The 15,960-nt window shown below is 32.0% G+C and overlaps 1 protein-coding gene across 1 annotated transcript; it reads right to left on the bottom strand.

Moving 5' to 3' along the window:
- Positions 1-271: 271 nt before the first annotated feature.
- On the bottom strand, positions 272-14,821 carry LOC134709694 (angiopoietin-related protein 7-like). The gene is made up of 6 exons (XM_063569844.1): positions 13,888-14,821; positions 10,844-10,947; positions 8,654-8,750; positions 6,581-6,745; positions 4,349-4,516; positions 272-516 (listed from the first exon to the last, which is right to left on the bottom strand). Exons 1-6 carry the CDS (start codon positions 14,738-14,740, stop codon positions 272-274), a joined length of 1,632 nt encoding a protein of 543 aa, XP_063425914.1. The 5' UTR covers positions 14,741-14,821.
- Positions 14,822-15,960: the final 1,139 nt, after the last annotated feature.

Here is a 15,960-nt window from a genome sequence, read left to right as displayed (position 1 = left end):
GTATGAGAACTTCGTCTTGTATGGTCAAAGAGGAAATCATCATACACATACAAGTCGTTAAAAAGTGTCTTGATTAAGAGTTTAGGAAAATATTAAAGGATAAGCTAGATAACTATTTCTTTACAAGAGAAATCCGTCACAGGGTCAATTGAACATGATGTGTATCTGTTTTAACCAACACCTAAGCCGTTGTTATGAAATGTAATAAACAGCAGTAAGCTGGTGAAAGAAACTCGAATACATTTAGATTATTATTGATGTTTATTTAGAACTAAATCCTTCTGATCATCATAGAAGACTCTTTGAGAGTTTGCGATAGTCCCCATGTCAAGTACTTTATTCCTCCTGAATGATATTCATTTGTATATTTCCCATTCAAACTGGAACTATAACATCCGTTATACCACCACGCACCTTTCAAGTCTTTAGCAGCTGCACAGTTAAAACCATGTCTTGCATCGTTATCACGATCGTAAGTGGAGAAAGGCATATTATTATGATACGCCATACCATCTCCTGAAATAAGTAAATAGAAGTATTTCAGTAATTTTCATTTATAAAACATAAAACTGATATACATTGAAATTGATCGTGTCGTTTTGTTCAGTGTTCTTTAGCGTTATTATCCCACAAAAAAACTCATCATAATCAGAGACGTTCTTCAATTCCCGAAGTGTATTCGTATTCATAAGAGCAATTTGGTGGACCAGCGCTGTTTTAGCGTATGATATATATGTGAAATTAACATGAGAAAAAAAATGTCTGTGTACAATGACCTATATAAGTCAGTATATTCTACATCATTTGGTCCGAGAACACAATTATTTCGTAGTGCATTTCTTTTAGAACATAAATGAAAATAAAAAAAAAATCCCACCTGCGCTTTCTCAAAGAAACTTTTACAGTGTGTTGTACTACTTTGAGACAAATTATATCAAAATTATAGAAAACTTTATCGTCACTAACTCAAAATATGGACAATTTCATGTTTAGGGCGTCTTGAAATCTTTTGACAGCTTCCCAAGTGCTAATTTTCATCTGGACTAAATCACTACTTTCCTTTAAAATTCTGGACCCATTTTTTTTTACAGTGACTCTAATTTCATCCCCTACTTGCAATTTGAGGCATTAAACATGCAGAAAAAAAAATTTGGAAGGGGTATAAAAATCAATGGCAAGTAACCCACTGTCAACACTAGGGACTATATTTGTATATATCCATATAGGTGAAACAATTTTTCCAAATTTAAGTTAAGAAGAGGGGGGGGGGGGGCAGTGATAAAACTATGTGAATTAAGTTTTTTGTATCCTACATTGAATTTTTATGTCGTCCCTTATTTAAATAAGGTACAATGTAAGTGAAATACATTAAAAGTGAGTTGTTTTCAGATCTCAGTACAAATATAAATTAAAATTAAATTAAAAGTAAAGGTAGACATATCGTTGCATTACTACTGTAACAGTAATGGAAGAATTTGATTATGATGATATTTTTAACTATATAAATAGTTTTGTCTGGTATACCCAACTATATCAGTCCTATTCAGGACCGATAACTCTGTCGATATATATTATAGGGTATACAATATTGTTGAAATCAGAACAATCGTATTATAGGTCACATCCAATTTTTTATGGAAATATTCTTTATTAAGCACAAAAATGTCAGTATTCTCTTCAGAAGCTAACAAAATCTTTAAATAGAATGATTAAGAAGGGATATAGTTACGATACTGTTGTCAGGTCATTAAAGATCGTATATTTTGGTGTTAATATTAATTCACTTATAGGGTCTTTGCATCGAAACTAAACACAAATATTAAAAAAACAGTTGTTTGCATGACACGGGTTAATTATGTTCTTCCCATATATGTTTTGATGGTATGACCCTGTATATATCATATTAGGTCACTAACACACTATGTAACTTATATTGTCAACAACCTTCATATAACGATATTAAACAGAACTTTCAATACTTTTAAATAATCAAAAAGTGCCTAGGTCGTAAATCCACTACTAACCGTGTATTGAAATAAGCCCCGCCTCCCTACTAACCTAATAAAGAATATACACGGTCTCCACGAGGTCGCTTTTAACCAATCATATTCCTAGAATTCTATAGAAGGTAAGATAAAAAAAACCTAACGGGAATGATTGTGCCTGATATTCATATGACGAAGACATAATCTTTCAGTCAGTTTAATTGAAGACTGGAGCTGGCATGTCAGTTAACTGTTAGTAGTCTGTGGATATTTATGTATTATTGTCGTTTTGTTTATTTTGTTTGGTTACCTCTTCGGACATCAGACTCGGACTTCTCTTAAACTGAATTTTAATGTGCGTATTGTTATGCGTTTATTTTTCTACATTGGCTTGAGGTATAGGGGCTGTGTGTGGGTTGAGATCCCATAAACATGTGTTACCTCGCCGCATTTTTCACTTGTCCCAAGTCAGGAGCCTCTGGCCTTTGTTAGTCTTGTATTTTTATTAATTTTAGTTTCTTGTGTACAATTTGAAGTTAAGTATGGCATTCATTATCACTGAACTGGTATATATATTTGTTTGGGGACCAGCTGAAGGACGCATCCGGGTGCGAAAATTCCTAGCCGCATTGAAGACCTGTTGGTGACCTTCTGTTGTTATTTTTTCTATGGTCGGGTTGTTGTCTCTTTTACATATTCCCGATTTCCATTCTTAGTTTTATAAAGTAAATGCTAAAGATTCCTATTCCAAATACCGCTATCAGGAAAGAGTATGGCTTATCTATATACTAATAGCACCGCTATTATTATTCTTTTAATAGTTGTAAATCCAAACAAATACAAAGTTGAAGAGCATTGAGGACCCAAAATTCAAAGACGATGTGCCAAATACATGTACGGTTACGGTAATCTATTACTGGGATGAAAGACATCCTTACTTTTTCAAGGTAGTGACCCAAAAGCGATTTCGTTAGTCACCTTCTTCTATTTTTATTGATGTTCAATCTTCCCATGTATAGAAGCAAGTGCCTGTGCTTCAGTCAATCACATCGCGAGGTATCATTCTACACATGTTTAAATAATTTTCAATATCGGAACAGCCGTTTATTAACACACTAAATCGATAATATATCATACTGAGTACCAACGTCCGTCTATTTTCTTCGTTAAAGTTGGTCCTGTACTTAGATGTACTTTATATTTTCATATTCTGATTTGTTTGTAACTTGAAACAATCAAGGTCTTATTTACAGGCTAAATTATAGCTACCAATTTAGTTCGGAATTACCATAGTTGCCTATCTATGTACAAAGTCTAAAATGTGGTCTTAACTTGTTTACAGTCCTTTACAAATGTGACCCGTGTCTTGCGTTGAGAGAATCAGCCTCATTATTTTTCTAAATCTTTTGATCTTATTCAATAGTTGTTTCTACATATGGCAAAATTTGGGGTAATTTGCTAATTTGCATAGCGGGCATTTTTTTTCGCTATGCGTGTACTTTGAACCGGCTTTTAATTAAGATAGTACTTTTACATGAGTACTTTTTGTTTTTGTTTATTTTGTTTTGTGTTGTGTGCTTCGTTTCGATCTGATTTATATGGTTGAATATTATGATAACTTGTTAGGTCATTGTCCGTGGTTAGGAGCAATCACAAAAATGCATAACCCCTTCCACATTGTGTTTATTCCCTTTCAAACCAGGAACCAGTGATCTAGTGATTTTGGAAGGTTTTCATCTATTATCATTCTTTGAGTTTTTGTTGTATAATTTGGGACTTTAACTATCTTTTTTTTATATTGCAATTAGCCAACTATTGTACAAATAAAGTCTCCTGTTGCCTCACTTCCATGTGGAGCAAGCGGTAATATGAATATTTCATTCTAGGTTCCTCTTCGCGGTCCGCGTTTCAGCTATGTCGATTTCTTCAAGAAATTAGACACAATGATTTAGATTATAATAACTAAATTTTCAAGCATTGGGATTAATTTTCGAATAAAAACAACAAACATATACGTGTATTATATATCTATTTTGTTTATATTTGTTTTCCCGATGGTTGTCAAACAAAACTATTTCTCATGGGATTTTGTTAATTATTACGATTTATAAATATTTAAGGTGACATATTAATATAATGCGTGTTTCTGAATCCTAATTCTAAATGTGTTTATAAAATATACTTGTATTAATCATAATGAAAAATTCTTAACACCAATTAGTGTTAAAAAAGAAGTTAGACTTGCAGAAATTTAAACCCACTGACATAGTTTATAATAAATGTTTATTTTCAAGTTCTTTTGATCATCATTGAAGATTTTTTCAGAGTTTCATTAGATTTCCAATTCATGTACTTTATTCCACCTGCTGACATGGTTTTGGAATATTTTCCGTTCAAACTAGACCTCCAGCAAGCGTTAAACCACCATGCACCTTTCAATGTATTGTGAGCGGCACAGTTCAAACTAGATCTATCGTTATCACGGTCGTAAGTAGAAAAGGGCATATTGTTGTGATACGTCATACTATCACCTGAAATAGAATACAAATTAATAACTTTTCATTTATCAAAAAGTAAAAACATAAAAATACTGAACTCCGAGGAAAATTCAAAAAGGAAAGACCAAAATCAAAAGGCAAACATACAACTATTATAGTCAGAACATATATATTTCTATTTTTTAGCGTTTTTGGTTGTTATTAATACGATAAGTAAAAGGAACATTTGTACACACATCAAGCTAGTTTTACCAAACTTCATTTATTTTATTTTCAAAGAAGTAGGGCTGTTGGTGGTTGAAGTTTGCTGTATTCTGAAGATATAAGAAGTTTATTGCATCGTCTTATAAATGATTCATTAAACAAATGGCAGTCACGATTCATCTTTCATATAATGATAAGCGGTGTAATTAAATAATTATAGACTGGTATGATGAATCATAATTATGTCATCTTAGATGGTGAAGGGACACTCAATATGACATATCAGTTCATCCCTTTTACCAAAACATGCAGATGTATTGACATTTAGATAGGAACACTTAATGATAGAGAGAGGTACATCATAATAAACTCATCACAGACACCAGATTTAAAATTTTATATTTACGCTAGACGAGCATTTCGTCTACAAAAGGATCGTCAGTGACGCTCGAATAAAAAATTGTTGAAAAGGCAAAATAAAATACGAAGTTGAAGAGCATTGAGTAAGGAAACTCATAAAAGGTTTGCCAAATACAGCTAAGATAATGTATTTCTGAGGTAGAATAAACGTTGAATTCAATATCGAAGTCACTAGATATAGAAAGATGTGGTATTAGTGCCAATAAGACAACTCTCCATCCTAGGATCAATTTATAAATTTACAGTAAACTATGATGCGTCAAGGTACGGCCTTCAACACGGAACTGAACGAATATGTAATTTGTAGTAATAAACTAAAACCCTGATCACACAAAACTTTATTATCATTAACCAGCCATTTTTAGATACGTTCTTCCATTTCAACAATACATTAGGATTTTGCGTAATTTCCTCACACTTTTTGTTATCATGAGAGTAAATCAATGCCAATAGGTAAACACGTGCTCCTTTAGCATTGAATACATATCTTGTTTTGATCAAATTAGAATGGGGAAGGAAGGGTGAAGGAAAAAAAAACTTGTTAATTTTTTCAGGGGTTCTACATGAAAATAAGTTATTAACAAAAATACCAAACTCAAAGGTAAATCCAGAAACGGTGAAGTCCATAAAACATTCGACTGTTTCAATCAACAGAACGCTTGGAAAAAAACCTGTCCGTTATATTGAGGAAATTAGATGAGCAACCAAAACATACATTATTGGTAAACAATACAAAAACCGGGAACCAGCAGACAACGGCATGGCAAAAACTGAAAAGGACATACAGACAAACAAGAGTACACAGGACACAACATAGAAAACTAAAGAATAAACAACACGAACCCACCAAAAACTAGGGGTGATCTCCGGTTCTCCGGAAGGTTAAGCAGATCCTACTCAACACATGGCACCCGTCGAGTTGCTGAAACTATGTAAACCCTCATCACAGATATACAATATAATTGACTTAAGAAATTTAAACAATGCTGATGAAAAAAGGTTTGTGTAGCTCATAGTACATACAGTATAGTAACACATTATGACAAAAAGACTTTCTTGATAAAGAATAAATTAAGTATAATAATTACACAATATGTATACAAGGTGATTCAAAATGAAAACATCACTATGAAACCCGAAATGCTTTATGCACAAATACCGTGAGACTTCAAGAAATATATATATAATGATTACGAGACAGGACTTCCTACATCAAGTTGGTCATTTCATTTTGCACGGTGCTGCTCAATTCTTTAAGTGCTTGCAATGAAAAGATCACAAAACTTGGAATTCTCCGACGATGTTATTGTAATGTCAGGTTCCCGCAAATGTTTCAAATGTTAACAGTCAAGACAAAGGCGGATGAAGGTTGCATTATATAAAATATATAAAGTACCTCAGAACTATTATCTCGTGCATGTATCTTGAATTTATTTTTTCTGCCTTGCACTAACAGCATTATTTAAAAGTTACCTGCATTTCCCGAATAGCCACTAACAGTCAGTTTGTAATTTGTAGATTGATCGCCGACTTTAAAACTTTCAAAAAGAGCGTATCTCTGTAGACCATTCCAGTCTTCCAGGTCAATCCTCAGTTCATGATTTCCTTGTGATGTCAGCATGGCTATATACTTATTTCCTGCAATTATGCGATTAGATTCATTGAAAAAGTATACTAGAACCATAACTGCTATTAAAGTTAAGCACAACCAACACGTTTTGTTCTAAATCTTTATGAATACACTATTGTTGTTGAAGGAGTAGGTTCAGTAAGACCCAATTTTGGCCCCAAAATATAGCAGTTTTATAAAATTGTGAAAATGTAATCTTTTAGCTATTTATTGGACAGTAGAATGTTTCTGCTACACAAATATGGGCTGTTGTTTTACAATACAATGCACATATATCGGGTACTAACATCATTAATTCATGCTTGATTACTGAAATCTTCTTCATATTTTATCATTTCAGTTCAATTTTAAACGGTTTCCGTCTTAATTGAAAGTGGCCATATTCGTGTTCATTCATCATATTGAAATGTAAGTTGCATTTTATGATAATACATAACATATATAAAGGTTGAGGATGAACACGGATGCGGCCACTTTCATTTTTGACAAAAAACATCTGAAAAGTGACTATATTTGCATATTTTATAGATTTTTCGTATATAAGCTTCAATCGGAGGCTTTTTAATCACCTAATCAGTAAAAATATGTCCCATAAACTAATTGAATCAATTGAAATAGATACTTGAGTGTTTAAAAATTGTCTCAAATCTTTCGTTAGATGAAACTGAAATCTGAGGCCAAATTGGCCCTTACAGGACCTACTCCTTTGACATTTTACGTGCCGATCACCAGGAAAATCTCTCCGCACATGAATAGATCTTGCGGAGCTCATTGAAGAGTCCATAGTTTGCTTGTTGCAAAGCTAAATATATGCCCTATCAAATATAACTATTTTACAGTGGCATTCCAAATATCACATCCTCATATATGTATTGTTCTTTATTGCCAATGTACATTTTTTTTCATTTGATGAATTAAAGTTTCTCGTTACACACTTTTCTATAGCGTTATGTATTGTTCATGTTTGCATTTTACTGGAACAACTAGTATACTTGAAGTTTGCATTACTTAATTTGTGTATCAGCATTTCTGTTGAAATATGACCAAGACTTGGATATTGATTTTTTGCATTGATACATTTTCGTCGACTCATTATTAAGTTTAAATAAAATGAAGAACTATTTGATGAATTTACAATCGTTTAATGTTTGTTTGTTTAACATAACTTTACAAATAAATGAGGGACGAAAGATACCAAAGGGACAGTCAAACTCAAAAAGACAAAAAGACAAACAATATTACACATGACACAATATAAAAAAATAAAGAATAAACAACACGAACTCCACCAAAAACTAGGGGAGATATCAGATGCTCCGGAAGGGTAAGTAGATCCTGCTCCACATGTGACACCCGTCGTGTTGCTTATGTGATAACAAATCCGGTAAATAGTATAATTCGGTAGGTCACATTCATGAAAGGGAAGGGGGTTGCAGTTACGACGTAAGGAACGTATCCGATATCATTTTTGAAACGGCCGTTATTCCATAACGGTCAACCAACTCGTTATGGCGTCCGTAAAATTTAGGAAGGGATGCTTTTAATTTTACCATTTGGAACTCTTGGTTTAATAGCTAATGTTTAAATTATGCCCCCAACTGACAGACATCAAAATCTTCTTGCTAATTAATTGACGTAAACTTTGGATAAATCCATACTGTATTATTGGTCCGAAAAAGTACCAGATGATCATTTGAATAGAGTATAGTTTGTTATTAATCAAATAAACACTTAAAACGAATTTATTGGAATTGAAAAAAAGGAAGAATAATCGGTTATAGATTTATTCTATTTTTGATATTTCCTCCTGCCGATGGTTACCCCGTTAATCATTGAAATCACCAGAATAGACTGATAATCATTTAATTTTATATTTTTACTACTCTCAACTTGTGAATATAAATGAAGGAGCTTACCTAACCAAAATTCCTCATTTAAGTCACCAAATCCATCTTCGTAGTCTTGCCAGTTTCTGTAGAATTCTGTGACTCCATTGAAACGCTTTTGAATGACCTATGAATTAAAAACATTAATAAAATATTAACCGTCACAAATACAGTTTTACTTGAAAGGAGTTATAAAAGATAAACGATAACAGTTATTAGATAGTCTTTGAGGTTGTGTGCAAGGAATCATATCAAAAGATTAAGCTATCACCGAAACGATAACTACAATAGATAGTTCAAAGCCTCTAACAACCAAGTAAAAAGCATGCTTCTAAGACTAAATTATCAATCCGTACACACCAAACATCCAATGGACCATAACTAAAACCTGTTACATTGAAAGTTTTTAATTATTTTAAGGTCATGTTTATGTGATTTAAATGTAACAACATTGCTGCCTTTAATTTTCTGCTTATGTTGTTCATCCGTTTTATCCAATACGCTTACGTAAGGTGTCCGTTTTATGCGTTTCTCGTTCGTTGGATGTAAGTTCTACATCTGTTTTATCCGTTTTATTTACGTTTCCGTTCTTTACATATCATGTGTGTTTCCGTTAGCCATTCGTCACGAGTATGTTTTATATGGTCAGTACACCAACTGGCCCCAACGGATAAACGGAAAACATTTTGTTCATCCGTTTCTCGTCTGTTCAAGCTTTCCATCTTGAGATCAAAAGGTCCAAACTGAAACTTTGTTCGATATAATCACATATTGAAGAATTAGGGTTCTTTTAAAAAAAAGGATAAAATAACTAAACACCGAAAATTCAAATTCGATAAATCATTATCAAATAAAGACAAAACTTCAACAATAAAACGAATGAATAACAACTGTCAATCTCCTGACTTGATACATGCGTTTTTTCTTATATTGAAAATGGTGGATAATATGCTGTATCTAATTATATATTTAAATTTTTGTTAAGTCTACGACATTTATGCTCGAAAGCGAGTAAAAGCAATCATAAATTTTGTCAACGGCAGCAGCAACATTTAGGATCAATCTATGGTTAAATTATTTTTTATACATCATTATATTTTTCAAACCTTCATGGTAATTTAGGAAATTTATGAGAAGCTTGTTTATGATCAAAATATATTTCCAGAGCAAAATTTGGAAAATATTTCAATCTTATGTATTTTACAGATGAATAGACCTAAATTTATAACAAAGCACATTAGCAAAAATGAAAGACAAGAAATCCGATGTTTACCATATCATTAAAAAACCCATATAATTTTAGACACTTATAGATGAATATACGGTATGGGCTCTGCCAATTTTTGAAGGCCATACGATGACCTATAGCTGTTAATGTCTGTTAATGTCTGTGTAATGCGGTTTATAGTGAAGAGTTGTTTCATTGGTAATTAGACCACTACTGACTTTTTGTATATTGACCCAAGCACATAAGCAAAACTGAATGACAAGAATACAAAAATTGTACCACATAACAATAACACCAAACCGGGATGTATAAGTGAAACGTCAAATTGATCAAAGAGATCAAACAGTAAAATTATAATCATAAAGACAATAAAAAGAGTTCTATAATATATTATTAGGATATAAGACAAAGTCAGTATCCATGTTCTATACTTGAAGAACATCGTGTATTTTTTCTGAAGTTGAAACGAATTTGTTTCAGCAAGATATTGGTATCTTCCGATGATTTTTTTTATGAACGAGACGTTCTTTGATATACCCCTGATTCATCAATTATCTGCACATACACTGGTGACGTTTCAACAAAGTCTGAGTAGAAGCTGTAAGCTCTTGAATACCAAATAAGTTGGAAACATGTATATCACATATGCAGGTGAAGTTTGTACATTGCTACTAAGGAAAGGAAATTTCAATATCGTTTCGTTTGTCATAGATTCTGGTACTGAGAAGTCGAAGTATACTCGTAAGTCTGAAACTGAGACGAAGGCAGCCGTGTTTGCTGTTTCTTAGTTCTAAGGAAAATAGACCTATATTATCGAGTATTTAGTTTATGGAAATTGTAAATTGAGATTGTGCTCATAGATAGGTGTAACTGTTCAACGGAGTTCAACGCCTTCTTTTTAATATTCATATATTTTAAAGCTGTATATTTTTTTTATATATTCTTTTCTTGTGCAAATGTTCTTAAACAACATGTTTATATAATATACTAACCGTCCACCCTCCTGCCTCACAACTCACGTTAAACACATGTGAATCGTCGGGTGAAATACGATAGACACCTACAAGCTTGGAATTATCTGAGCACTCACGAATAACTGTATAAAGAAAAAATGTTCATACAGTAAGTGTTTATCAACTGATAGACGGAAAGATAAAATATGAAAATAACACTTTTAAGATTGATATGATAGAAGCATTTTTGTTTTGTTTACCTTCACTAGAAAGGCTTAACATATATTGATAGACGCGTGTATTGTTTTAAAAATCATCATTGTAGCTGAAAACAAACAGTTAGAATAGACAATAAATGTTAAAAAAATCCTTTTGGCAGGTACACCACCAATCACAATGCCTTTCTTTTATTGAATATAACTGCAACCCTTTAACAACAAAATAATCCTATCTTTAATTTGTTGTTACAAGTTTCGGAGCTATCCCGACCGAAGTCACGGTCGAACTGACTAGAACATAAGATTTTCTATAGTATAAATACTTTTTAAGTTTTGTTGAGTTTGTGCAATAAAATACTGCTGATATAAGTTTTTTATCAGGACACACATTTCAATACTAGATTGTTGAAAAAACCCAAAAGTTGCAAGTTTAAAAATGTTCAAACTTTTTCGAAAGGGTAACATATTCTTAGTTTTATTTCAAAGAATAAAATAAAATGTAAGACGTTTTTTATTGGTTTTTGACCTTCAATAGTTGTTAAGATAAAACAATTTAGTTCTTCAATAAATTGATATACTTTTATAATGAATGTCATAAAGTGATCAAATATTATCAAATAATTTCAAGTTGTGAATATTGTGAATTTTAATTTTTTGTTACAAAATTAATATCATGAACTAAGCCTTTATCCATGTTACCATAGTGTTGCAATATGTTGACAGTTAATAATGGTCGTTTATATATATGTTGTGTACAAGTTATCATTTTGTACCAAAAAATTGCACAAATTATACTTCTATTTTTCAAAAAGTGCTTGTACAATTTTGACTTAAATTCACTTATAAAAGAGGGACGAAAGATACCAAAGGGACAGTCAAACTCATAAATCTAAAACAAACTGACAACGCCATGGCTAAAAATAAAAAAAAAATCAGACAAAAAATAGTACACATGACACAACATAGAAAACTAAAGAATAAACAACACGATTCCCACCAAAAACTAGGGGCGATCTCAGGTGCTTGTATAATGATTTCTTGTATGGATTTTGTGATAAAAAAGTATTGATACACACTATAGAAACTTCTCAATGAAAGTTTTAAAGTCATCTTGATTTATTGATATTGCCTTGAGGTTGTGAATTGAATTCCTGTTCAATGATCTTTCAAATTGTCATTAGCAAAAATGAAAGAAATAGTTATCAAAGGTATATATAATTTATAATTATAATTTAGTACGCCAAACGCGCGTCTACATTAGACCAATCAGTGATGCTCATATCAAAATATTTATAAAGCAAAACAAGTACAAATTTGAAGAGCATAGAAGATCCAAAATTCAAAAAAGTTGTGCCAAATACGGCTTAGGTAATCTATGCCTGGGATAAGAAAATGTGTTGAAAAAAATGTCATCGTTGATCAACAGGATACATTTTATCAAGAAGTTAGGTAATTTTTGTAAAAATAACACATAATGCACAACCATCTTTATACTAAGGGCACATTACATCAGTTGAATTTTGAAGTTAAAAATGCAAAAGACGCATTTATTTATGGTAGATTGAACAAAATATTCGTTTGAAGTTTGAGTATGTTCATATTTTGAATTAACATTTATTATCAGACAACTTTTAAAGATACAACTTTTGTAATTCAATCATAGTTGGAAAAATTCTTTTTATTTTGACTTTTCATAGTGTTATAAGATGATGAGATTTGTTCATCAAACAAATTTCGTGTAGACTGAATTTTTAACTTCTCTATCTAAGGAATGACTGTAATATTTTTCTTTCTATGAAGAAATAACATAACAAATTTGGCGCACACTGAATAACGCGTGTTATTTAACAGTATGCACCACATTTTTTTTTATGTTATTTCTGGAATAGACGGAAAAAATATTACAGTCATTTCTTATAATTTAATTATAAATTCGATTTTAAACCGTCGAAAACTATGAAAAAACATGAATGACGTCACGGTTAAATGACTAAATTATGTCTATCGGCTGATAACAAAATAACGTCAACCAATCAGCAGACGCGTTATATCCAAGATTAAATTATTTCCCCATAACGAGTGGAGCGACAAAACGTCAACAGGAACAACAAAACGTCGATAAGAACAACAATTTTTTTCTCAGAAACGAACGACTGAATAGACTCCCTCATTAAGAAAAGAACAGTGTTAAACTCAGATACTCCAGGTATTCCATCAGTGACACACTTCATGTGGCACTTTACAGTTAAAGTAATAGGTAGAATAATTTTTATAGAAAATAAGATTAAGTAGATTTATGCGATCAACATAATTGTAAATAATACAGTAAAAGTATCAAAAATACTGAGATCCAAAGGTTTATTGCACCCTCAAATTAATGCAACCGTAGTATAACGCTGTTCAAAAGTAATAAATTGTTTGAGAGAAAACAATTCCGGGTTACAATCTGAAGTTTAAGTGAAGATGTTTGAATGTCTTCGTCTTAATAATTCCATTATGTAGTAGAAAACAAATTAAGAAAGTCATGTCAGAACCTGAGCACTGACCATTAAGCTTGTGATGAGTCTACCAGCAGTAGTAGTATTATCGAGTGCCAATATTATGCAATATCCCTTAAAAGTATCATGACAACCAAAGCAGGTAGCTCAAACCCCAAATTAACACAAACATAAGCTTATTTAACAAAACTCTTGAACTATTTTGAAAGTGAAACTTGAAACAAATACCACTTACTAAACTCTGAATATAACCAACTAGTCACCTATTTTTCCTTTAACAAGGTCTTACAAAATTTTATGTCAATAGATCCAGTTAAGTATTTTGCGTGTCCCATACATATAACTTACCTTACCTTTTCAAACTTACCGTTATTTATATGCGTTTCAAATTGTGTTAAGTTCATTGTTACTGCTTTAATGAGATCAGCCACCATATCAGTTTTCCACTCTTCCATATCCGTTTTAAGATCAGTAAAATTTTTAATGGCACCTTTCGTTATATGGGATGTCTGATCTCTATAATTTCCAAGTATTTCGGATACCTGATTCTCGTATTCAATCTTTGACTTCTGCAAATATCCACCCTGTTCGTTCATAGATTGTATCATAGTATTTTGCCAAGCCTGAACATTTTCCATGAACTTGGTAACATTTTCACTTTGGTTTTCTGATAAATCTGAAAATCTATGGTCATATTCTGAATACAGCTCTGCTAGTTTTTGTTCATATCTGGTATGTGATTCTTCCAGCTTCGACGAATACTCATTCATTGATTGCATCAGAGTATTTTGCCATCCTTGAACATTTTCCATGAACTTTGTTACATTTTCACTTTGGTTTTCTGATAAATCTGAAAATCTATTATCATACTCTAAATGCATTTCTGCTAGTTTTCGGTCACATCTGGTATGTGATTTTTCCAGCTTCGAAGAATATTCGTTGAGCATACCGTTTTTAAGTTCGAGTAATTTTTTGTTAACCATGTCTTCCATTTTGTCCGTAAAAGTAGAAACAATATTATCATCAATGTAATCCTTCAGTTGAGTATTTAAAGCAGACACATCTAGGTCAGCAACAAGAGGCGCTTTCAATTCGTTGGAAACGAGGGGCATCCTGACACTACTACCCACTGAATTGTTATACAGTGTTGCGGAAATTATCGATGGCATCATGAAAACAACAAAACAAAACATAATAAATACCGGAGTATGATCTTTCATGTTGATAGCTTTTGAAAATAGTTTAATCTGTCAACCAGAAGATATTCTTTGTTAAAATGTGCCTACCTTGTGTTATATATACATTACTCGAAACATTAAGGAGGCACTTATTTTTCGAAGGCAAATTGCCAAACAAATTGACATAGTTGTCATTGCTTCGTGTTTAATTAGGAAAAGAGGTGAATACATGATACATTAAGACAACAGCAGTTTCCACTCCAAAAGAATTAAGTGTGTATGTATATTTTTTTCTTCATATGAATGATGTCAGTATCCTCTTTGTTAAAGTTTTTTTTCAAAAAAAAAAAAACTGCGTTGATTGAAATCTGAAACTAGAAACCTTAGAAATTAATGACAATACTAAGTCAAGATGCTACAAAAAACCCCAAAGATATGAATACTTCTTATGATATGACAATCCCACTAATAAACTTAAACAAACTTATATTGCACTTGAGAGGAAGCATGTGCTTAACAAAGCCATCTATCTATCTATGGGAATAATACTATCAATTAAATCATGACATAGAAAATCATTGTACAAAAGATACAAATAAAAATTTGAAGTAAACATCAATACCACAGAAAAGTTGATAATCAAAAGAAAAAGTAAGGAAAAGGGTCCTTTTAATGACAAAGAATGGGTAAGCATTGCAAAACAAAAGGGACAAACATAAAATAACCACTACATGAACCATGGACAAGGCTTCATGTAATCCAGCAGCAAGGTTGCCTTGTTACACTTTGTTACTATTAACTTCAATGGATTAGTCATCACTGATTATAAAGAAATATCCTACATTTTGGTAAATTTACTCTTGTCATCTCGTACAACATCAAAGTTTCATCAACATAATAAATGGAAATCAATCACAATGTTAGACTATGATCAACTGATGTGTTTCCAGAGTGCACGAAGATGATGCGGTCTTTAACTGTATGAAAAATAGACTATCATACAAATGAGTTTGATATAGCTAACAAAAAAACCTGAATCAATCCTGATATGTTTTTGGAAAATGGTTATACTAAGTGAGGAATATGGCAGTTTTTTTTCCAGTCGTTATGCTCAAGTATAAGCTTTAATAATTGTTAGCCAGATTCTTAACTATAGATGAGAAATGTAAGTTGTTCTTTGTAATAATGTGTCTGCCGTGTAGTATATACACTTAGCATAACTCATCAAGGAGGCACTTATGTTTATGAAGAAAATTGGCAAT

Source organism: Mytilus trossulus, chromosome 3 (genome assembly GCF_036588685.1).
Source record: "Mytilus trossulus isolate FHL-02 chromosome 3, PNRI_Mtr1.1.1.hap1, whole genome shotgun sequence".
NCBI classification, from domain to species: Eukaryota; Metazoa; Mollusca; class Bivalvia; order Mytilida; family Mytilidae; genus Mytilus; species Mytilus trossulus.
The sequence above is the reverse complement of the archived record's forward strand: the minus strand, read 5'-3'. Positions and strand labels throughout refer to the sequence as shown.